A 25,206-nucleotide genomic window follows, 5' to 3' on the forward strand; every position below is an offset into this window, starting at 1 on the left:
AACAGAGTAGGCATAGAGTCCTTGTTGTTATTTATTTGAGCAATATTGGTGCTTCTTGTGTTGATAACGCTGGTGTTCTGCACCCTGAGTTCAGACTGTCAGGAAGCATTGCTCCGCGACAGTGTTATAATTCCCTCTATTAGGGTTGGCAAAGCAGAAGTTCACACGAACAAAGATAGGACATATATACTTAATGTCTATAAACGAAATTATTTTATTGTGTAACCTGTTTATTTGTGTTCAAATGACATACAGCCTGTGTCACACATTGCCTTACAGTCCTACCGTAGGGGAAATAATAACACCATAATCTCGCGAGAACAGGCCTAGTGGCGCGAATAAAGAAGAGCTTCTCCAGTAAATACACGCTGCTGTGTAGCCTGTGTTAGCCTTTTAGTCACTTTTTTTCTAAGCTGTTCTGTTTGATTCTGTGTACAATTTAGTGTAAGAGCTTCACATACTGTTAGCTTTTCGGTTAAGCTTAGTACTTTGTCTGTTTGCTTCGTAAAGGAAAACTATGTCGGACGCTTTGTCTGATGACGGGAGCGTGAACCAGGATGACAGTCAGGAGGATGTTATGACCCCGGCGGAGCTCATAGCCAAACTGGAAGAAGTGAGATGATTTAACGCACTTAACATTTACTGTCACAGGAATTGCCATATACTTCCTATAATGTGTTTAACAAAATATACTGCTCCTGTTTAGACAGTATCCTCAAGTACCAGAGTGTAGGAAATACTCAAGTAAAAGTCCAAATGTTACTCAAGTAAACATAGAAAAATAATTAGCATCAGAATTTACTTAAAGTACCAACAGTAAAAGTACTCACTATGCAGAATGGCCCATTTCAGAATAATGTTGTTATATGTTGTCATTCTGATGTATTAATGTGTTTATTGACGCTGGTAAAGGTGCAGCTCATTTAATGACTGTGTATACTGCAGGGTAGCTTTTGAATGTTGAACCAGGTGTAACTAAAATCATATTGAAGTGTTGATTATATTTCACATCATTAATCCAAATCTGCAAAGTAACTAAAGGTATTAAATACATGTAGTGGAGTAAAAGTACAACGTATCCAACAATTAAAACACTCAAGTAAAGTGCTAGTAAGGCAAGGCAAGTTTATTCACATGGCACATTTCGACACAAGGCAATTCAAACTGCTTTACAAAAATGAAAGCATTAAGAAACATATTATGAAATTACATTTTTAAAATTTAAAAGCAACGATATGAAATGGCATTTAAAAACACTCATTTAAAAGCAACGACACATGAATAGAAGTTGCAGTGCAGTGTGAGATACACACATCTGAAATGTTTAGGTACCTCAAGTACTCGAGTAAATGTACTTGGTTACTGTACACCTCTGCTCACAGCTGTTCTCTCTCTCTCTCTCTCTCTCTCTCTCTCTCTCTCTCTCTCTCTCTCTCTCTCTCTCTCTCTCAGGCTTGGCTGAATGAGAAGTTTTCCCCGGAGCTGCAGGAGAACAAATCTGAGGTGGTGGAGTGTGTGATGGAGCAGCTCACTCACATGGTAAACTACACAGGGAATACCTCCACACATCCATGTGTCATTTCTCAATTACAGAAAGACTCATGAGTCTACATAAATGTCACAAAACAGCTCATACAGTACGGCGATGGAGTTAGTTTTAGGATGAGTATTTGATAGTCAGTTTTCACACACACCCCAATGCTTTTTTTTAAATACCTCTTCGCAAACTTGCTCAAACTAGTAAAAAATCATGGTTAAAAACATTTCTGCGGCACACCTTTTTTTGATTAGTGATGTGTCGTTATCTGATTTTAGAAAAATATTTTAAAAGAAGACAATTTTAGTTATTTTTTATAGCTTCTGTTACATTTGACCCAGTGACTCCTAATCCATACCACATATTATAGGTGGACTGGACTAATAAGCTCTTTTTATTGGGTTTTAGTACTACATCTATTTCATATGAAAATCTTAATTAAAACTCTTATATTTCTATGACTTTTTTCAATAGCTTCCAAGATAGCACATTGCCTGACGAGAAGGACACACCTCTTTTGGGGAGGGGGGGTTTAGGGCTTTTCATTTTAGGGTTATAGTTAGGTCTCATTTATTTTCAATAGCTTCCATGTTATGTGAACCAGTGACTCCAAATCAATAGAGCATTGTAATACTACATTGGAAAAATAAGACACATCAAAATTGAGATTTGTCACTAATGTCTGTACTTGTTCAGTGACGTAATAAACAAATGTCTGACCTTTCCAACAGGAAGAAAACTTGCAGCGGGTGAAGAAGGGAGATGCAAAGGCCTGCATCCATCGCATGGAAATAGACCGGATTCGCTTTGTGCTCAGCAGCTACCTGCGCTCCCGTCTGCAGAAGGTCAGTAAGATCAACACTACGGCGTTAGAAATAAAGCTCTCTTTCCACCTACTGCCTTTTAACATAATTACCTGATCTTTATAAAACGGACAAGTCAAATCAAGCAATCTGATTGTTTCTTAGCCGTAATATAATGAGCATATATCACGGGTAGAATTGTAGTTACTTTTCACAAGTCAGTATCCTTCCGCATCTGAGAAACCGTTACAACCGTTACAGCTGTTACAGCTGTTACAGCTGTTACATTATGTCCGTTACGCAACTAACTAACTAACTAACAAAGCTTAAGATGGAAACATTTAAGGTTAACTTCGACCTCCGGGGTGGCCTTACTATAGAGGAGTGGATTGAGGAGTGCCTATCTCCAGAAAAAAAAAGCACCTAAACGACGACATGCAGAGCTACGTGGAGAGCAGGTAGACCAACTGGAAAAGTACCACCATTCAAAAGCTTTCTGATGCGGGTCTTGAAATAAAGCAGAGAAAGTATGACCGTTAGTGGCCACAGGTGCGAAAGCTCTCTCCAAGCAACAGCCTAGAACAACCTCAACCTGGACAGTTTTTCAGTGGGTGCACAATAAACGGCAACATACACATTAATGTAAAGGAATAGCCAAATAATCGATCAACGCTCTCTGTCTAATATGTTCGCTAGCTGTTAGTGTTGTTGCATAGCAACCACCTCGCACTATTCAATTAGAGTGTGTATTTTTCTTTCATATTGCCACACTTGGTAACCGTTTTATAAAAGCAATAGCTTAATTGTACAACTTATATCTAGATTGAAAAGTTCTTCCCTCATGTCCTGGAGAAAGAAAAGTCACGAGGGGAGGGGGATCCATCTCTACTTTCACCTGAGGAGTTTGCTTTTGCCAAAGAGTGAGTATAATAGAGTTATAATGTGCATACAGCTGTTTCTGTGACATTGAGGTGTAATAACACACATTCATCTGGCTTGCAGGTACTATGCCAACACAGAAACCTACCTGAAGGCTGTAGCTTTGAAGCGCATGCCCCCCAACCTGCAGACCATGGACATGCTCAAAGCAGGTAAAACCTCTTTTGTATTCTCTATCTTTTCACCTGACACGCTCTATTTATATTTGTTCACTCTTGGATGTCTCATGCCTGAAATACTGCCATTAGCATTCAGTGGCAGTTGGTGGCATTTGCTCTTGACATTTTCACTGCCCCTCGCAATAAACCCTGTGTGTTGTTCCAGTGCCTGAGCCCTGCCTGGACTCCTTTGTGTTTCTACGAGTCAAGGAGAGACAGGAAAACATCTTGGTCGAGCCCGAAACAGACGATCAGAAGTAAGTTTTAATTGTTGGTACAAACACTGATGGCAGTTGTCTAGGGTTGCATGAATTGGACAAAAACACAAATTATCATTATTTTGACTGCAATTGCTATATGATTCACGACAGTAGAGGGAATGAGTATTTTTGTATCATTAGCCACATTATCATTGAAAAATATGTTTAAAATATATTTACATTTTTAAAGAGGCCTTATTTTGCAACCTTTCAAGTTCGTATTGTATGCAGTGTCTCTTCTGCTACATGTCTCCATGCTTTAATGTTCAAAAAGCTCTTTATTTTTCTCATACTGCCTGTGCTGCAGCACCTCTTTTCACCCTCTGTCTGAAACCAGAGCCCAGTCTGCTCTGATTGGTTAGCTGGCCGGCTCTGTTGTGATTGGTCAACCGCTTAGAGATGTCCCGCCCCTCACGCACAATGTGTTGGAGCGCTATCCAATAGAAGTGCGAGTGTTATATACATATAGTGTTGTCATTATGTTATGACAACACTATTTTCGCAGCGGCGAAACTGTGGCGCGCTTACACTGTAGGTGCGCCGCGTTTGGGGGTGCGGGTGCTAGTGGAGCCTCGCAGATGGGGGTGCTGCAGCCCCCTCAGCACCCCCCCCTTCCTGCGTCCATGGTGCTCAGGCTGAGTTCAGGCTGAGTTTCGCGATGTCTCACAGACCCCACGCAGCAACCAGGAAATGACACCAGTAATAGAGCTCACACTGTCCGCTCCTCACAGCAGCGAGCCGCGCAACGTCGTGCCAACACGGCAGTATTCTCATCTGTTTGTCATTGCTGGTGTCATTTTCTGGTTGCTAACGCCATAGTAACACATAATCACTGATGTTCCGCTGTAACGGTGGTGGACTCATCAGAACAGAGTGGGCGAGCTGACCAATCAGAGCACAGTGGGCTCACAGGGAGGGGGGGGGCATGAGCTCCAACAAGCCGTTTAGGACAGAGAGTGAGTACACACACTATACAGAGATGCTGTATGAGAAACCAATGTGAGTTTGGAACATTGCACAATATAAATCTAGTCTAGTAGACCTCAACAATGGAATCATGATCAGTAGAAATGGCCATGACATGGGACCTTTAAAGGTGACATGTCATGCTTTTCCGGTTATTGCCCGTCCCCTTGTGTGTTATGAAGGTTTTTATGCATGTAAACGGTGTGCAGAGTCAAAACCCTCAAAGTACACCCTGTAGCGAGTAAAACTCTAACACAGAGAAGAACTCCCCAAAACGCCTCGTTGGTGAAACGTCATCATCCATTTGATTCTTCCGGGTACATCAGGACGTCATGTTGTAACCGGAGCGAAATGGACCAATCCGTGGAGCCGTTACGTTAAGTCCGCGGAGCTGTTACGTTAAGCCCCCGCTGATTGGTCCAAATTGACCAATCCACGGACTTCCTCACACACTCAGTGCATGCAGCTCTGCTGATCTCTCCTCCCTGGCTGCAGGCTGATAACAGACAGTTGGGATCGCGGCAAAATTCTCTCTGCAGACCCATTCTCACAGCGTCTATCAACCTTTTTCTGACTCAATATCAAGCCACACTTATTGTTTTCACTTCGGCTGAGACTGTGTGTGCTCAGGGTGAGTTTGGCTGTGTTTCGCTGTGTATCGCTAAACAAGGAAATCACACCTCCACGGAGCTCAGCGCGATTCACAACGTGAAACAATCGGACGTTGTGAATCACCCTGAGCACACACAAAGTCTCAGCCGAAGTAAAAACAATAAGTGTGGCTTGATATTGAGAAGAAAAAGGTTGATAAACGCTGTGAGAATGGGTCTGCAGAGAGAATTTCGCCGCGATCCCAACTGTCTGTTATCAGCAGCAGCCCGGAGGAGACATCAGCTGAGCTGCGTGTGTGTGTGAGGAAGTCCGTGGATTGGTCAACCGGAGCACACTGGGCTCACAGGGAGGGGGGCAAGAGCTCCAACGAGCCGTTTAGTGGAGAGAGTGAATACACGTAGTTTACAGAGATGCTGTATGCGAAACAATGTGAGTTTGGAAAATTGCACAGTCTTTTTCTATTGTAATATCCCTCAACAATGGTATTATGATCAGTAGAAAGGACCATGACATGTGACGTTTAAGTCTGTTCAGCACTGTTTGTAGGTCTCTGTCTGAGTTCACATATTTTGCCTTTTCGAAATATTGCGCTTTCTGCATTTGGATATTACACATTGAAATTTCAATAGACTTCGGATTAATTTTGCAGATCTAGCAGTGTCCACTATTCACATTCAGTACTGTTTGATCTTCCTGCGTAAATAACTGATTTATCTCTACTCTGTCTCTTCTATCAGAGAGTACGTTGTAGATCTCGAAGAGGGCTCTCAGCATCTAATGCGGTATCGAACAATAGCACCACTTGTCTCGTCTGGAGCCGTGCAGTTAATTTAAAATGGAGGTAAGTAACAATGAGTTGGACTGTGTTTTACTCAACGCTGCCCTCACACCCTCTAGTACTGACATCTGTTAATTAATTTCTGCAGATCTTACATAAGCGACGACGTTGCAGCTACATCTGGGCTTATTTTTAGCTCACCCTGTTTTTTCTTTGTTTGTAGCTTTCATTGTCTCTTGGCAACTGATTCTGAAAGAAATGTGAAAGAAAAAGTCCAAGATAGATTTACGATAAGGCACACAAGTTTCTGAACTACACTTCACATTTGATACCATTGAAACACTGTCACTTTTCTTTGTTGCAGGTTGCTGCTTGTGTGGATGCTTTTGGTTCCAGTTGGTCAGAAAGAAAGCTATTTTTGTAACAGCAATGATGTGAAAGGAGCACATTAACTTGGAGAGATTACATCTGGAGGTGCAGCCATCTCTCTCTCACTGTTGTCAGGATTAAGGACTTACTTGTGGGACTCAAACACAGACATTTGTGGCACATGTCCCCAAGACACCTGGGAAGAAACACCTGACATAAGGCCATTGCTGGTGTTAAAGTGCTTGCTGATGATTGATGCCTGTTCGCCAGAGCAGTGTGTGGTGTTATTTTTGTACTTTTTTTAATCATGTCACAACAAGTTACATAACATGGTTACATAACTGTGATGTATTCTGGTGTTTGTGAGGCTGGTTAAGATTATCTAATGCTAATTCATTCCGTTGACTCACATCATTGGACTTTTACAAGATGCACCCAAAGGTGACATTTTCATCAGTTCGCTTGGTGCACAGTGCGTACCAACACAAAGTGCATGTACAAATGTGTGTATGTGTGGTAGATCATTTGTTTTAATGACATATACGCTTAAATTAACATACATTAGTGTCACTTTAAATAATAGAAATCCTGTTAAAGTTCAGATAACGTCTGTGTCTCTTCTCCCCTTGGCTTCCACTTTCAGAAGTGTATATTATGTTTTTAACTCCCCCCTGCTTCACAAAGTTCTTCTGACTGTGCGTGTTTTAGTTTTACCCTAAAGGGGTGTGTGGAACATCGTTCTCTGAGACATAATTGCTATAATAACATTGTTATATAACGGTCTCAAAGGGAGCAATCAGTGCTTATTGTTTGCCGTCACACACATTGCTCAGTTTTTGGAACTAATAAGGGACGTGCTGCGATGCTGCAAAACTGAGCCACGTGTCAAATGATTGTTAAACTGCACCGCCAATCTAATTAGAAACCTAGTGCTCAGGGTGATTGTGAGGTTGGGAGAAATGCACTGGGAGTGTCTTCTAGATTTAACCAGGAAGAAAAGCAGAGAACATGAAAGCAGTCATAGAAAAAGCATTCATCGAAAAATGTTTGAAAATGAAAGAAGGGTTATTTAAGACCTTGAAAACGTTGATTAAAAAAATAAACAAAAATGTGTAAATTACTTGTTGGTTTTTCCATTATTCTTTTACCTGATAACATAATCAAATAGATTCCCTTTGTTCTCAGTACAACAGACACCACAGGACTGCATTTGTTTCCAAGTAACCTGCCCAAAGGAGCCATTGATAATATATTTAATGTCTGTTGATTTTCATATTTGATATTATTTATGCCTCTGAGCAATTTTATAGAGTAGTAAATTATGTTGTTGATTTGCTTCTAAGCAAATGTTCTCAAGTAGCCAGTGATGCACTGGATATGTCAAGGTATTTTATTGTGAAAGGGCGATTGTGATGGATGTGCATTGTGAAGGAATACTCATAGGGAACTGTAAGGGAAACTTCTGCTTCAATGGAGAGTCAGGACTCAGAGAGACACGGGACGAGCAGGAGTTCTGATGTCAAACACTGGGATTTAATACAAGCATCGGCCGGAGAATTTCACATCACAAGTCACACAGTCAAAGGTTCTGACTGCACGGGTGGGTGTCAAATCTGATCAGCCTCCCATCTTGGTAGCCCTTTAACTAGTTTACCGAGAGCTAATCAGCATATTGGGGGAAGGTATACGTGAACACCTGGAGACACTGAATCACTTTATCTGACTCTATGGCTCTTATGACCAAGAGTTGACCGGTCATAAAACTGGTAATGTCAGCAATAGCTGAGACTTCCCATTCCTTAAAGGCCCTGTCACACTGTCCCGAAATTGACACCCGATGGACACACGAATATGGAATTGTGAATTTCGCACGAAGATGGCCCCGAACCACACACGAAGGCAACATTTACATTACATTTAAGACATACAACTGCAATGAAAGTACCAAAAACAATTATGTTACAGTACTATGATACTGTACTGATATCTTCAGACTTTGTTCTTTACTTTATCCGTCTTTATATGTAGAAAATATTACGCTTTCTCCGTAATGTTGTTTCCATAACAACAACAATTTCCCGTCAACTGTCCTTCAAAATAATATATTATATCCTTTTTAGTTTCACAGAACACAAATTGGGTTATTTACATAATATATTTACATGATTTTGTTGTGCAATAAAACAACCAGATGGACACACGATAAAGGAAATGTTCAAATTCGGCTGTGATCGTAGCAACATCGGGCCGTTCGTGAGGGCATCTTAAGCCTTCGTATGACCGCTGGCGGAGTTTCTCAGGCTCCGGCAGCAACTTCGTGAGCGGTGGCAAAATCTTTGGCATGCCAAAAAATTGCCGAAGGACCTTGCGAAGGTTCATTTTCGTGTTGAATTCGTGTGTCAATTTTGCCCTTCGTAAGGCCATCGTGAGGGCATCTTGTTATCCTCGGTGCCATCGGGCATTCGCCCCGATCAGAGTGAGGGTGAATGCACCGATGATCACACGAAGATGACACGATTTGACAAGATGCCCTCACGAGTGCCTTACGAAGTTGCCGCTCACGAAGTTGCTGCCGGAGCCTGAGAAACTCCACCGGCGGTCATACGATGGCTTAGATGCCCTCACGAATGGCCCGATGTTGCTACGATCACAGCCGAATTTGAACATTTCCTTTATCGTGTGTCCATCGGGTGTCAATTTCGGGACAGTGTGACAGGGCCTTAAGACAGATAACAGACTTAGGCTTTGTCGTAAACGTCAACAGGCCGAAAGGTCAAATATCTTAAGTAAAGACACAATTAATCCCTAACAGCCCACTCTTTTTATCATCTTTGATAACCTGAAAACATTAGTCTAATAATAATTTGGTCAATACTTAAATCAATAGGCGTCTTCAGATTTGAGTGTGGTCCCACCTTACATCAATTTACATAACAAAGTAGAATAAGACTGAAACATTCAACCACAATGATTGACACAGACAATCACAATAGAAAATCATCTCTCATCAATGTTTGGATCGTCTGTTGTCAAAAGAACAATAATGAATAATAGCAAGAACATCTTCTTTAAAATAATATGTTTTAACATGTAACCATTAGCTGATCTCACTTATCAAACTATAAAATCAAAACCAGCTTGCAGTTAAAGATTTAGTTTAAGGCAATCACTAGTCAAATGCATTTAAAACATAGGATCATAAGAGATCCAGGTGAAGTATAAAATCACAGTTAAGGTATAAAATTCACAGTGGTGGTTTGATCAATTCGTAATCTGCAAAGTTACAGTGTCCTCAATTCAGGATTACTTTACGTTTACTTCATTACATATTAAATCAAAAGACTATGGCATGATAACATAATTACATTACTTCAACTATCAATCATTATGTCATTTCAAAATTTGAAGGGAAAATTAAAGAATTCTCAAAATGTTTAACAATCTGAAAAGGAAAAGTTAGGCAAATATTCAAAGACTTTTGTAAAAACCTGGAAAGGAAAGTTTAAACGTTTAAAACTTGAACCATCATTTTAGGTCTGTCTGTGCATGGGTAATACGTTGAAGAGTAGTGTTGTTAAGCCTGATTGCTGGACAATTAAGGATATTAACATTATTTGTTATAATATTAGAAATATCTTATTGTTCAATACCTTATAATCTGAAAATATCAATTAATTTATTTTGTTTAGTGTGAAAGTGTAATCTGATCTGACAAAATGTACATATCACCACTATTTAACACATATCTGTTCATCGGAAATATAAAAACAATCATTAATTGTACATCTGTAAACATCTGGTCATTCAATTAAAATGTTATCTTAAGAGCTGGAAGAACCTGTCCTGCTGACTCGTTCTCCTCCTCTCTTTATGACACAGAATGTCTGGTGTGTGAAGGCATCCTGATACTGTAGATTAGCACTGAGGTGCTGATTGGCTCAAAACTCTTCTTCATCAGAGCGCCATATTTCAACCCCCCAATTGCTCTGCTTTTGTGTGGCTCATTCAGGCTCATCTGCCTGCATTCCTTCCAGATGCCCCCCCCCCATGATGAGAGAGGTTAGGAAGACAGCTGCTCCTCCAAGAAATATGGAACCTTGTATTATAGAAGCCTCTGAAGCCCTCGCTCGTCCTGCAGAGTTGTCTGTTTGAGCCCCCCCGAGCAGAAAGATGAAGAAGCATCCCATCTCATCAGAAAGTTGAAGATTAGAATCCTCTCATCTCGAACGACCTCGTGCCTCCTTGCACGTGGCTGGGGGTGCTCTCTGCAGCCGGAGAGTGTGATCCTCTCTCTCTGACCCTTGGCCTTCAGAGCTGTCCTAGTTATTGGGTTAACACTTGATAGGGATGTTTTCCTGAGACAACTCAAGGTAATGGATTAGCACATTATCATTCAATTACAAAAATAGGCTAGGCCCCTCAGAATTATTTGGGAGCCTTCCTGACACATGCACATGCATAAATGTAAGGTTTGTGTTAGTCATTTAATATGCAAGAATCATATACTCATCAGTCCAAAGCAGAGAAATGTTATTTTAAGTTAAATGTGAGCCAGTCTCTGTGGATATAACCCCTTCTCAATGATTATAAATGTTATATTAATTCACCATTTACCGTTTGATAAAAGATTAGTTTATCAGAAATACATTTGAAATAAATGTTCCAATATGAAATCAATTACTCAATATAATTGACTCTCCCCTCCCTTTTCTTACATATGTCACATATGTAATAACAACGTCGGAGTCTATTTAAACATGGTATTGTCTATAAGCTATTAATCGAGAAAACTCAGTATCAGTATGCAACTCGCAAATATCTCTTCTCTCTTTCCTATCCCTCTCTTCCCTCTTCTCTCGATTCTCACTTCCACATCTCTCACTATTCTCTCTTCCTCATCCCTCTCTCATCCTCATCTCTCTCTCATCCTTATCTCCCTCTCATCCTTATCTCCCTCTTTCCTCACTTCCCCATGTCTTTCTCTCACTTCCGTTAGATATGAAATAAAACATACAAGTCCATGTAAGCATGGTATAGATCATAATCCATTCCTCGAGAAGACTCAGTATCAGCTGTGCGCAGCTAACAAAAAACAATTGTGAGAAACATATATTATGCAGGAAATGCATACCTTTGTTAAAAAAAAACAAAGCATAGCCGATTTGGAAGGAAAAGCTTCAACCCCCTTAACATCTGAGTTGCCACTGAAGGCATAGCATGAATGATAGTGGGCGTCTGAAGGTGTCATTACTGAGAAATGTCAAAAAAATTCAAAACCTTACATTTGAAAACAGGTTTGCATTCCTCCACTTAAAGGTGGGGTAGGTATGTTTCAGAAACCGGCTCGAGATACACTTTTTATTATATTCCATGGAATGCTCTTAACATCCCGATAGCAATGAATATGTGCAATGAAAGTGCTTTGACAAAAAAGCCATAAAGAAATCTCATCTGTAGAAGCCGTAATACTGTAAAAAGTACAACCAATCGATTGGATGGCCTACCTGCCTGTCAGCCTTCCATCGGGGCACAAACTTATCTCGTGCCCTCATTGGTCATGTGCGCGTTCGTGTGTGTTGGAGGAGGGGCTCTGTAAGGAAGTGGCAGATTTTCTCCGGTTGTGTATTTTCAAATTATAGCGTTCTCGAGCCGGTTTCTCAAACTTACCTACCCCACCTTTAAGGTGATGTTATCATTGGAAACAATAAAAACAAACGGTTTTGATGTAGAATCTATCAATTGAATCGTTAGAGCAGAACAGAATGGTTGTATTGTAGCCTGAGTTTCGTGCAGCCTCCAGTTTCACCAGGTGGAAACATGGTCCATACAATGTGAATACATACAGAATTAGACAGTAAGAGGCCCCTGACATTAGGCCTATACTAAAAATAGTAGGGGCTTTTAACAGCCTGCCAACTTACAGGCATCCTCAGCATAGCAGTATGAATAGCCTTAAAAAACAAACAAACAAACCGTGGTAACGAGAGTCATATTTCTGACCCATATGCCCTAAGTGAAGCCGTTAGTCTCATCTGACTGACCCAAGGGTAGGTGCTGGTGTGACAGGAGGCTTCCAAGTGTTCATGGCTCGATGGGGGGAAGCAGACCCACGTGAGACAGTATCAACGGCTGTAAAGTTCAGTTTGAGAAGCGTCATTCTCTCTGGGAGCAGGAAATGGTGTCCATTCTCGGACCATACCATTAATGTCATGTAGAGCAGCCATAGCATCTCTGTGACTGCACTCAGCCGGACCGTAGCAGGGCAGAACTGGGTGACTCTTAGTGAAGCCGTCCAAGGCCATAGACAAAATGGAACCACGTACTAACAAAAAGGACATAAGGTCATCAATGTCTCTCTTTACCATTGGCCTAATCATAAAACAAATTAGTGGGAAAAATGTGGAACACTAATCCATCATGTGAAATGTTGAGTTAATTTAAATAATTACTTATGGGTTGGAATCAAATTAACATTAACATTAGAACTAAAGTCAGTTAAAATTGGACTTGCACGGATCAGAATCTAATCAATATGCCATTTTCCCAGCTCTGTAATGAAAGGATAACAAGACTAGGTACATTACAGGAGTGTTAAAACCCAAACATGCACACGTATCTTATTTTAGTAGAGATGAGAGGACAAGGTCTAATGTTGTGAACGAAATGATCAAGTCAAAGCTTCAGTATTTTATCTTATGTAGCACATTTAATTCAATAATTAATCTTGAATTACTAATAACTCTAAAGAAGGCAACAAAGTGGATAAGGCAAATACTCATCCAAATTGTGTGTGTGTGTGTGTGTGTGTGTGTGTGTGTGTGTGTGTGTGTGTGTGTGTGTGTGTGTGTGTCATGTTTATGAGAAACAATTTTTTTTATAAGAAATCAAAACAGCTGGGTGAATACTCTCTTTATGGTATTTAAATTGGGCCAAGTAGAACCCCTTCATGGATTTGTGATACTGATCTCTGTCTCTTCGGATTTGGAAGTCTCATGATTTATTGTGTGGGCCTGTGAAGGAGAGGCCCAGGGAAAACAACATCTATCTTGGAACTGCCATTACTTATCTTAAAGAGATTGCAACATTATACTCCTTTAAAAATTGCTCAATTCATTTAAACACATTTATTATGTACACAATAAAAACCTCAACAAATATATTGATCCTGGCTTAACCAGCGACCTTGACTCTATTGTTCATAAGCTCAGTAGTTTAACAGCTATTAGAATTGTAGTAATGTCTGTAGACCAATTGTACTAGAAATAATTTGAAACAGTTTAATAAAGAATGTTAAACTATATTTAAGCTGTAATTGAACTTCAACTTATATCAATTATCTGATTCCAGTGGCCAGTTGGAATAGACTATCAACAACGTTTTCATTTTGCAGTGACTTCCAGGTTGTCCAGCCAAGGTCGTGGCCACTAGCGAGGCTTTCCGTTGGTGTGATTCCTCTGTCCAGCCATTCAAGAGCTTGTGTGTAATTTATTTGCCATTCACCTTCCCAGATGTTGGTCCTTGCTGCTTGTTTGGTTGTCTGGAGGGGCAGGACTGTCTGCACAAAACTGGCTCTGGATCGGAGCCTGCGTGGGGGTGCTACGTGGCCATGCAAGGGGTGTCTGATGTCTGTCTCCTGTGTTCTCCGTTCATCTTGAGCGATACCTAGTCGTCTGATGTGCGGGGCAGAGATGCCGGCTAGCGCATAGAGGCACGGGACAGGTGTTGTCTTAACGCATCCCGTGATGATGCGGCAGGTGTCATTCAAGGCTGTGTCGACCAGTTTGGTGTGACGTGATCGGCTCCAGCTTGAGCAGGCATACTCTGCTGTCGAGAAACACAGGGCCATGGCAGTTGCACAGATTGTTGGTGGATCTGCGCCCTACTTGGAGTTCACTAGTTTGTTGACCTTGGCTTTGGTGTTCTCCAGGTGTTTCTTGAAGGAGAGTGTCCTATCCAGTGTAACACCAAGATAAATGGGATGCGTATGGTTGGACAGTTTTTGGCCATCCCAGGTGCCGCTCAGTTCTTTTTTAGCGTCTCGGTTCCTCAGGTGGAAGCTGCATAGTTGGGTTTTTGATGGGTTGGGTTTCAGGTGGTTGTTATTGTAGTAGCTTGACATTTATTGGAGGGCATTCAATGACAGGCTCAATCTTCTGGAGGTCTACTTGTCGGGTGGTGATGCAGAGGTCATCTGCATAGATGAAACGTTGGCATTCTGGGGGTAATGGCTGGTCGTTGTGTATATGTTGAACAGGAGGGGGTCAGTACGCTACCTTGTGGGAGGCCGTTCTTTTGGGCTTTCCACTTGCTCCTCTGGTCATTTAACTGGACGTAGAAGCGCCTGTTGTTGAGGAGGCTTTTGATGACTTGACACAGATTCAGGTCACCAGTCATGTCCAGTAGTTTCCTGACCATTGTACGGTGTTGGACAGTGGCAAAGGCAGCAGAAAGATCTATGAATGCTGCTCCAGTTATTTGTTTTCCTTCAAACCCATTCTCAATGTGTTGGGTGAGGTTGAGTAGCTGTCCAGCACAGGAGCGGCCAGGACGGAAACCAGCTTGGTCTTTAATCAGCTTGGTGTCTATGAGTGGCATGAGGCGTTGGAGAAGCAGCCTCTCGTAGAGCTTGTAAGTGATGCAGAGGAGGGAAATGGGTCGGTAGTTCTTTGGGGATGATGGGTCTTTGCCAGGTGTATGGGGTTAATGATAAGCAAGGGCAAAAGCTACTTTTTTATGGTAGCCTTAATTAGTCTGAATGTGACTGGTATAACCCTCTGTAACACATCCCTCAGTCAACAACATGTTTGCAAGTTTCATTACAAAATACATCTCAAAACGTCTGGGACCACTGTGTGCGGCACAAATATGTTTCATGTTGGGTAATATGGACACTAGCTTCCTCACTTTGGTGACTTGCATACTCAGCCGTTCTGTAACCCGGCCTTCTGCCTTCCAGCAGAGAATTTGGCTTGAGACCTGGGTGTCCACTGACAGGTCTGAGAATAAACCAGGGATGACTGGAATACTTTCCATAGTGTAGAGGAGAGTTATATTCAGGATACTCTGACTGTGCTCGCTGGACAACACCCTCATGATGTGCTAAAACAAAGATATCGGTTTACAGTAACATGTTTCTGTCGTCTGTCAAATTAGAACTAGGGTGGCATTAGCACAAGCTAAACATAAGGGATGTTGCTGTAAATTATCTGGAATGGGTTTTATAGGTGGGTTTGAAACATTACAGAAAACCAGATAGCACTTCTGATTGGTCAGGAGAGTAGAGAGGGTGGTGCCTACAGCATGACATCCTAACTGAGGTGGTATAAAAACGGTCCTGCACGATTCTACTGCAGAGGGATGAAACACTGCAGGCAACTTGCTGGTCGTGGGAGTTTGTAAGTACGTATTGAGACATATGAGCATTTTTTTGAGATTATAATTTCAGAATTCCACACAAATAGAGGTCTTTAATATTTGTACATAAATCTATATACTGGCATTAATCGTTTTTTTCCTGTTTTCTAGAACTACAACCAAACATTGATAACATTTCCATTCTTCAAGATCACACTCTCAGTATTGAGATGTCCAGTGCAACGTAAGCAAACTAAGTGACTCGTTATGCCGTTGGTTTGGGCTGCAAAACAGCGGGGAATATAATGTCATATCATCTTGATCTTGGGTTGCATGTCATTACTACAACTCCATGATATTTAGACGTTGATTAAGACTTCCATGGCCACCGTTTTTAATGAAATCCCTTTGTCTCCAGTGTTCTGCCAGGGGTTGGCCTGGGGTCAATGGCCCAGTCAGCTGGACTTGCAGAGATTGCGGTCAGACTGTGCTTGAACCAACGTAAACAACTTTGTCCTCATGTTTGGGTTCCCATCCTGAAGCCTCAGCGCCCGTGCATCCGGCCTAAAGTGTCTGATCAGCTTTCCTCTGAAATCTTTAGACAAGCCTATCTGACCCACCTCTTCCCATCCTTCTTGGAGGACTTTGATGAAGATGATGATGATCTTTTATTCCCAGTGAAGAACAAACGTGTGATTTTCGCTGACTCACGGGGAATGTCTTTGACAGCCGTGAGAGAGTTTTCTGATGAAGAGGAGCAGTCTGACATTAACCTGCTGCCGTCGCTGCAGGATTTGGGGAGCATGATGGAGGATGGCTACAGCTACACAGTCAGCACCTGCTGCCCAGGAACAAGCCTCAAACTGGGCTTCCCACAGCCTTCTGCAGATTTCCAGGCCTTTCGTGCAAAGCTAGCTGAGAGCATGGTGACCCTGGAGAACTGCAGCGTTAATGAACAGGCGCTCCACGGGACGGTGCGCGTCAGGAACATCAGCTTCCAGAAGGAGGTTCGTGTTCGCATCACCTTTGACTCGTGGCAGAGCTACAGAGACGTGCCCTGTGCTTACCTGCCGAAACGCTTCGGGGGCCCTCAGACAGACATCTTTGAATTTGACATTGCCATCCCTAAAGTTCTGGATGCCAAACGGAGGATTGAGTTCTGTCTGAGTTATTCTCCCGGTGGGCAGAGCGAGCCGTTTTGGGACAACAACAACGGACAGAATTACAGCGTGGTCCTGTGCGTCAGCTCACATCTCTGCTGCGGGAAGAATCTGAGTGAAAGGGCATGACGTGCTTAAGCTAGAAATTATTCCTTTTTTTTGTCAGACATAAAGCATCAGTCCTGGGTAAAGATGAGCTTATATATATTTTTTATTACATTTGAATTCATTTTCAGAAATGTTTAGACATCTTAGTTAGTGCTTTGTATAAAACTCTTTGAAACAGGTCTTTGCATTCGATTTTCTTTCACATTCAATTTCAATGGTTAAGCTTTTTATTTTTCAGTGCGCGCTCTCTTAACATGCCCTACATTATGACCACTTACGTATGCATGCGTACTGTTGTGCACCAGGGACGGTATCCCTTTCACTTTGGACATTTTTTGGGATTGCCATGTAGGTCAGAGATTACTGGGCAGGGCCAAATAGAAACCCCATGGCAGGGTGGGAGCTAATCTTAGCTCAGCCCTGTTTACAGAGCAGAGGGTTGATATCAGAGACTGACCCCAGGGAACTATGTCCCAGCACACTGCTTTCATTGTCACATTGCACCATATTGTTTCATAGTAAACTTTGTGTAACATTTAGACACTGAGTTACAATTAACAAATCATAACTCTACAACAGCCTTCAACCGAGTGGTTCAAGTATCTGCAAGGGATGCTGACAACTGGAATTAAAGCTACAACGTAGGAATAATATTAGACATTTAGCAATAAGTCATTTTTTCTTTAGACAAAGAACATCTGGCAGTGACTTATAGAGTATTGCATGAGGTAAATATTGCAAAAAGATTTGTTATACCCTAAAATTCTTCAGTTCTGTAATGTTTTAGTGTAAGGGCATGCTTTTAGATTTTGTACTGTTTAAATTCGGATAAAACAGGAAATAACATCAAACTAGAAGTACAGAGAAACAAAACATGAAATCCAACACATCTTGATGAAAACATTTAAATTAAAAGAAGACAAATATATTAATAAAATGCCACAGAGACAAGGGAGAGCACATAACTTTGATCAAATAAGCAGAACTGATACTTTCCAGCATCATTCCTCAAGCTGTTTCCCACTCATCCGTTAATGGACTATATTTCCAGCTGTGATCATGATTAAGTTCTGCAAATCACATTGTAAAAATCTTCTATTTAATACTCACTATTCTATACCAGGCGGGGGGAAGAGGGGCAGTAGCATGCACGCACCCCGAGAGGTGGGCTGTTTCCACTGTGTTCTGACCTACACTTGATGCTTTCACCGTTTTTTGTCTGGTGCAACACTGTGTCTTTCAATCTTGTAGTTTCACACACTCCCAGCTCTCAGCGCCCCACACTGATGTTGCACACTTTGCAGCTCGGGTCTTTCTTGGCGTTGGCTGTGGTCAGACTCATGAGCTGGTGGTGCCCTCGGATCTGCTCCACGTGGCCCTGATCCAAAGACACCGGCTCAGTGAAAATCACCTCCAGGATGACGTCGCTGGCGTGGCAGAACAAAGGCTCCTCCCCCGGCCTCTGAGGGGCAGTGTATGTCAGGAAGGGGTTGGAGGCCAAGTCCAGCATGGGGAGGCGGGAGCGACAGAAAGTATCGCCCTCCGAGCCAACAGGGGCCAGCACCAGCACTACGTAGTGGTAGGCTGTGTACATACAGTAGAAGTCTGCAAAGTACAGGGAGATGTTGGGGTTAAGCAGGTGTCCCGCTGGGATCAGGAAACGCTGCGGGCCGTATGGGGAGTCTTTGGGAGGGAGGCCCGTATCAAACTCTGTGCTGCAGCTGAAAAAGACTCCATGTAGTTTCCCATTGACAGGAGATCCATGACTTCCACTGATGTCTTTCAGGGCGGGACGCATCAGGCCTCCACATTCCCCTCTAAGCAAAGACATGAAAAATAAAGGGGGATTATACTTCACATTTTGGGTAAAACACTTTCTTGCTGTGGGGGTTAAAGAGAAAATGTATACCATTGTTATCCATGTGTGCTAAATGTTTAGTTACAGCAAGCAACCAGTTAGCTTAGCACAACAATTCGGAAAAAAATATATAACAATATCCAATCAATCAATATATCTTACAGCTAACATGATCGAGATAAACTTGCAAGAACAGGTAGATCTTGAAAATATCTATCCGGAAAAAGCTAGCTAGTTTCACAAAAAAATCATCGTTTCTCAGATGCTGTTGCCACTAAAAATGTCTGAGCTTGTTTGTCTGATAACTTAGGGTTCAGACATCTGATGACGGAAAGACTTCACCTATTCAAAGATATGTAGTTAAAACAAGCAAGATGTAGAAAGGTTGTGGATAATTTTGCCCAACACTCATGCGCAAATGGATTAATGGCTTTAGAGGTGACCAAATGAAACGAACAATTACCTTGTTGTTTATACAATCAAGTTTGGTGGCTTCTCTTTACCATTGGACAGATATATTTCCCCTTGTTTTCATTCTTAAGCTTGATAACAAACTACATGCATTAGTTTCTTATTTACTGTACAGAGGCATGAGAGCGGAATTGCTTTGCTGGAATTGCTTTGCGGTAATTAGGAGATAAGAAAGCAGCACTGACCTGACAAAGTCGAAGTATTCTGGATGCTGGTTGCGATAAAACACAGAAAACTTCAGCAGCCGTCCTGCAGAGCCCTTGGCCTTGTCGAGCAGCTGCTGCAGGTGCTCCATGGCGTAGTCTGCAAAGTGGATGGAAAGGAGGAGTTAAAGGTCCCCTATAATATTATACTGTTTTTCATCAATATATTATAGGTCTCAGATACAAAACATGTCTCTGAAGTGTTTGCCTCGAAATACCAAACAGATCATTGCAGCATTACCCATAATCCCCTCTGTTTCAGCCCTGTTTCAAAAGTGCTGATTCTCTGTCTGTTACTTTAGATGAAAACAAGGAGCCCCTCCCCACGCCTCTCTGAGAGATATTTGGTTAAAAAGAACACAATGGTGCTCTAGGAGGAGATTCAGGTGATCAGGTGGGGGGGTTACCTTGGTTGGTGATTGGCCCGTCTACACAGCAGCGTTAAAAAAAATCGTCCAACGCTTCCAACGCTTCTCTGCCCATTCACTTTGAATGGGGTGACGTCACTTTGCCTCGCTTTTCGCCAAAATGCATTGTGGGGAAGCAAAGCGAAGATTTCCAGGATTTTCAGGATACAAAAGTTGAGCAATGTTCAACTTTTGAAGCTGAGCTGGAAGCGTCAGCCAATCAAATCTCGTTTATGCAAATCTGACAGTACAAGCGCTAGACAATCAAACCGCGTGCAAGCTGGGAGAACCAGACCGCAGTTCATTTCCTCATATTCCAAACGAGAAATTACGGTAGCAAATCACCCGGTTCTTTACGACCAGAACTATTAATGCGATACAAACCGGAGGAACCAGGCGTGGAGGGAGGTGGCAGAGACAGTGGGTGAAACTGGTAGGTTTTCGCCTGTTTGGGGAGTTTATATATATATATATTGCTCGCATAAAATCCCCGGGGTTTTTTGCTTTGTATATCGGGGGCGGGAGATTCATGTGATTGGTTGTTGGTCGCGTTGCTCGCAAAAAATCCCCAAGCTTTCAGACACGCCCAGCTCCAAGATTTTCAAAATGTTTTCAAGCTGCTGTGTGGACGTACCGTAATGGTTACACAAGCCAAACAAATCGTTATGACATCATAAAGTGACCAAAATCTGATCAGCTCATTTTCAGACAGGTTTTTATAGAAATGGATCAGGACAAAAATAGAGAGAATCTTTTTTCCTGAAACTTTCAGAGTCTCTTTCCACAGAGGGGACACATGCTGATGTAGAAGAGACATGAAGAAGAGGGGACACATGCTGATGTAGAAGAGACATGAAGAAGAGGATTTTGCATAATAGGTGACCTTTAAGTAAAATGCTAATGACCTCTAATGCCTCCCATACTCTTTATAGTACATGTTACTTTAGCTGTCAGATTTAGTTTGTCATACCCCCGGTGCAGAACTCCACCACCTGGCTCCACTCGGACACCAGGTAGTCACCGTCCGCCTGTCGGATAGCAGTTTGGACTGCAACACAGTACTCTGTCCGCGGGCTGAGGAACCAGTGCCCCCTCACTGCCATGGGGAGGGGCACGGCCTTGGCCACCAGCTTGGTTGGCACATCCTGGAGGACAAAACAGGGAGGGAGTCGACATCAGAGACAGGATGCAAGGCTCGAACAGGTTGTTGTGTGTTTCATTTACATATCAAACAAAACAATGTAAATGCAATTGTTAGGTGAGCCATTCCCCTACATAAACTTTGCCTTATGAGCAGGATTTTCACCTTCAAGCGCAAGCTGCTGTAACCAGGAGACATCTCATCAAATCGACAGCTTTGTTTTGTCCAAGGCCAATACAGTAGCTAATTACTGAATGCTCAGAGGCCCATATATCCATGGCAACATCTCTGATGCAAGTTTGTTTGTTTCACTGTGTGTATCGGAGAGAGAGCGTATCCTGCAGACAGGAACAACTCACACTCGTACCCCTGCCTTGACTTCATAAAAGCAAAGACGGTTGATTTGCCAGCTGCAAGAAATGGGTCATAATTACAGTCAGCAGTGTGTATCTTAAACAAAGAGAGATTATGAAGGGCTTCAGCTAGAGGAGTTATATTTAGACAAAGGATTCTGTAAAAAAAAGGTCAAATCTTTCCTACAGCAATATTTAATATAGAGAGATAGAGCTTTGTGAGGCTGTATACTAATTGCTATCAGAATGCTAACATGCTCACAATGGAAATGTTAAGATGCTTACTATAGCAGGTCTAATGTTTACAGTTTTCATCACCTTAGCTTAGCAAGTTAGCATGCTTATATTTGCTAATTACCAACCAACTCACAGTGCAGTTGAAGCTAATGTGCTATTAGTTCTGCAGGTAGGAAACACTAATATTGATCACATGATGGCACACATTTAAAAGTCAACAGATTAACCAAATATTCTGGGAAACACGGTGTCTTTACAACATTGCATCAAATAGTTTGTGAGATATTTTATGTGGACCAAAGTTATGGACCAAGTACCCAACCAACAAACAGAACACATTTGCTTAAAATTACATTTTTAACATGTGCAAATCCCATGAAAATATATGTTTTAGGCCTCTGTTAGAGATGTGGGGAAGAATAGCACTGAATGCTGAACTAATTGAATTCACTGCTGGAAGTGAACAAATATACAAATATGTTTGTAAAGAGACAAGCCATTACATCGTTGCCTCATGTCTGTGGTGCTTTTTTAGCATGAAAACTGTTCGGTGCTGGAGAGGAATTTGTCAGTTTTTGTCCACTTTAAAAGGAAGCAATGTGAGTCATTGGCCCGAAGCTGTTGACTGCACATGTTTTTATTTTTCGCCTGTATTGGAACTGGAAGTGACTCAAAGTGCGCAAGTGCTGTTTTCTGTGTTCACACTAATGCAGAATATCGTCAGGCAGTTAGACCCATCTGTTAACCCAGCTAGACCTCTACAAAATGGACATTTGGACCAAAGGGCATACAGTGAGCCTTCAAGGAAGCCTTCCGTCACTAATCCTATACAAATGGATTAATGTGAATCTGAAATACGAATGTACACAGCTTAGCAGGACACACATTGATTGGATTGACATGAAAAGGACGGAGGAAGGTACATAAGGTCAGACCCTGTGTTTGAAGCGGTTGGGGTCCCGGTTCTCTTTGCGGCTGAGGTCGATGAAGAAGTGTGTGGACCTGGCACTGTCCTCGGGGGTTATGTCCCACATGATGCGGAAGGAGTCACAGGTCACCTCACAAATCTGGATATTGCAGGGGGTTGCGAGAGGAGCGTCCATGTTTGTTATCTGCCATTAAAAGCGGAGAGATAAAAAGGACCAGAGGATAATCACTGTAATACCCGTGCTGGAGAACATCTGCTTAAAGAGATTAAAACACATCACTTAGAGTCACAAACTGGACACTGTACAACAGTTAAGAAACACCACATCTGAATTTCCCTCTGACAGAATCCAATTAACCTTTCATTTAGGGATCTGTGTCTTGATTATTTATTCACTGTCCCGCTCTTTTCTCCCTCCTCCTTTCCCCTTCTCCTCGCCCTCAACTGACATTTCCCATTATTACACAACTCGATGCGCTCGCGGCTGATTGACTGGCCTCTGCTTTCCCCTGTGCGTTTCACAATCCATCTACAGCAGTCTCCGAGCAACCAGGCGTCCTCAGCCTCCCTCAATCTTCTCCTGCGATTCTCAGGGAAGGGGGTCACATACAAAAACACTGCACCACCTGTCAGCTACAATTCAAACTGAGGGTAAACACTTATGCCTCCTGGCTGAAGTGCACTAGCCCCAAAACAGTGAAGTGAACTCCTTGCAGCTCGAGGGAAATCTACCAGCTCTTATAATGTTATGGCAGAAACTGGGGAGGCTTAAGTAGGGAACGGCAGCAGGTGATTTATGATCATATTTCCTTTAGTTGCACATCAGTGTTGCGATCCAGGCTGCTGCACATAGCCTTGACTGAGTTCTCACACTGGGTGCAAATGGTTGGTCGGCCTGTGTGTGCCTGCGTTTGATTAGCTGTCACCATCCCTCTATAAACTGGAGTTAAATCTCTGCAACCTGTGCACAATGGTCATTTTCTCTTGCCCTTAGCCTTAGTACACATTCCTTCCTGCGTAGTTTGCTTGTAATTTGCATCCATCTTAAATGTGTTATCATAAGCTCCTCCTTGCTGACTACTAGTAGTAAAAAACTCTCCAGCATTTCACAACCATTGTTGGTATCTTCCTGAGCATATGCTAAATCACAAATGTGCCTAAAAATAACCCTTCGTACAATCTTTTTTTGTGCTGCCTGTGTCGTCGGATGCCTGCCGCTGTGTCATTGTCTGACTTTGAGGTCTTCGGAGGTGTTTGATGGACAGGCTGCAGGAGCTCATTAAAGCCTGTGAACTGTGAAATGTGTGCAGCAGCTCGTTCACACAGGGACCAGAGCAGAGAGCAGCGGCATCACGCACGTGTGTTTTCACGCGTTAGCTTTCCAGCTGCTGTTCTCGTTTCTAACCGCGGTGTGTTTTCCACAGAACTGGGGCACGATGAGATTCTAGGACAAGTCATCAAAGCCCCCATGCGTGCCACTTTTACATCCGACACATGTGCGCACAGTTCAGACGCAGGTTTCCATATCATTCACATACATTGCCCTGATTTATAAATCAGCCAGGATAAACACTTGTGAGCCAATTATCTCTGCTGCAGCTCTGATTGCTGTGTTCGCTCGGGCTGTTAGAGCTCAGTCAGAACCTCACACTCGCTGAAGACGAGTTGTTATCTCTTTGAGACATGCAGCCTCATGAAAGAAGCTGCTGCATTCGTGCATATTGAGCAGGGCACCGAACGCTTCAAAGTCATTTATTTTTCTCCAAGGAGTTATTTACTCATTTAGAGGGGAGAAAGGAAGAGCTCAATGTTCTCTAGTTATCAACTAAAGGGGGTGAAATGGAAACTACAGGGAATGAAACACTGAGCAATATGATGTGAAGTTAATTAAGAAATCTTTCGAACTCAGATATTGTGTGACTTCTACAATTTTAGGCGCTGTACCCCCCCTTGCTCAATTAAACCAAGCATTAACATTTAAAAATGACACGAATCAGTCAATGCTGCTGCTTGTATGAGATGGGGTGTAACAAATGTACAACGTTCACAATAAATGTCATTAAAGAAAAGCATGGATAATGGATATAAAACTCTAACACCACAACCACTGCATTCTTCTGACTTAATGTCTATTATCCCTCAGTGATGCACAAATGAACTACTGATGTACAACTTCATGGGAGTAGAGCATAATAGATCTATTTTGAGAGCACTACACGCATCGATAAGTAGACTGATTTAGAGGAATTCCTTACTTGTATGCGGCTCAAATTAGTGATGGGAGAAGATTACAGTCAGGCAGAAATCTATCTTCTTTTCTTCTTGCCTCCTCTGCTGCAGTCGATGATAGATCTCCCAGGAAAACTGATTAGGAGGTGAAACGAACACACTAGCTTCTCTCTCAGCCTGTTTCCCCCTCACTCTCTGTGTCACACACAAACACTCTAACCTCCTCCCCTCCCCTCCCCTCCTCCCTCTCTCACTCCCCCTCCTCCCGGTCTCGTTTTCGCTCTGGGCTATTGAGGATGATGTTGACTTGGTTCCTATTTGCAGCCACACCGGAT

General features: G+C 42.4%; 3 protein-coding genes across 4 annotated transcripts; 2 read left to right on the forward strand and 1 right to left on the reverse strand.

The window, feature by feature from the left end:
• Positions 1–339: 339 nt before the first annotated feature.
• gins4 (GINS complex subunit 4 (Sld5 homolog)) lies at positions 340–7,542 on the forward strand. Its single transcript, XM_034091134.2, has 8 exons — positions 340–613; positions 1,453–1,539; positions 2,269–2,382; positions 3,163–3,260; positions 3,343–3,431; positions 3,604–3,694; positions 6,013–6,116; positions 6,418–7,542. The coding sequence occupies exons 1-7, from the start codon at positions 518–520 to the stop codon at positions 6,107–6,109; spliced, it is 672 nt and encodes a 223-aa protein (XP_033947025.1). The 5' UTR covers positions 340–517; the 3' UTR covers positions 6,110–6,116; positions 6,418–7,542.
• An 8,020-nt stretch (positions 7,543–15,562) lies between these two features.
• Positions 15,563–17,222, forward strand: ppp1r3c2b (protein phosphatase 1 regulatory subunit 3C2, duplicate b). Of its 2 annotated transcripts, none has more exons than XM_034091939.2 (3): positions 15,563–15,821; positions 15,948–16,020; positions 16,195–17,222. In XM_034091939.2, the coding sequence occupies exons 2-3, from the start codon at positions 16,007–16,009 to the stop codon at positions 17,063–17,065; spliced, it is 885 nt and encodes a 294-aa protein (XP_033947830.1). In that variant the 5' UTR covers positions 15,563–15,821; positions 15,948–16,006; the 3' UTR covers positions 17,066–17,222. The 2 variants fall into 2 exon arrangements, with proteins under 2 accessions (XP_033947830.1, XP_033947831.1); XM_034091940.2 differs by having other exon boundaries at positions 15,563–15,817.
• Positions 17,130–25,076, reverse strand: LOC117453082 (phytanoyl-CoA hydroxylase-interacting protein). Its single transcript, XM_034091938.1, has 5 exons — positions 24,898–25,076; positions 22,650–22,826; positions 20,954–21,128; positions 19,559–19,676; positions 17,130–18,861 (listed from the first exon to the last, which is right to left on the reverse strand). The coding sequence occupies exons 2-5, from the start codon at positions 22,815–22,817 to the stop codon at positions 18,315–18,317; spliced, it is 1,008 nt and encodes a 335-aa protein (XP_033947829.1). The 5' UTR covers positions 22,818–22,826; positions 24,898–25,076; the 3' UTR covers positions 17,130–18,314.
• Between the last annotated feature and the right edge of the window lie 130 nt (positions 25,077–25,206).

The sequence above is a fragment of the Pseudochaenichthys georgianus genome, chromosome 9, assembly GCF_902827115.2.
Source record: "Pseudochaenichthys georgianus chromosome 9, fPseGeo1.2, whole genome shotgun sequence".
NCBI classification, from domain to species: domain Eukaryota; kingdom Metazoa; phylum Chordata; class Actinopteri; order Perciformes; family Channichthyidae; genus Pseudochaenichthys; species Pseudochaenichthys georgianus.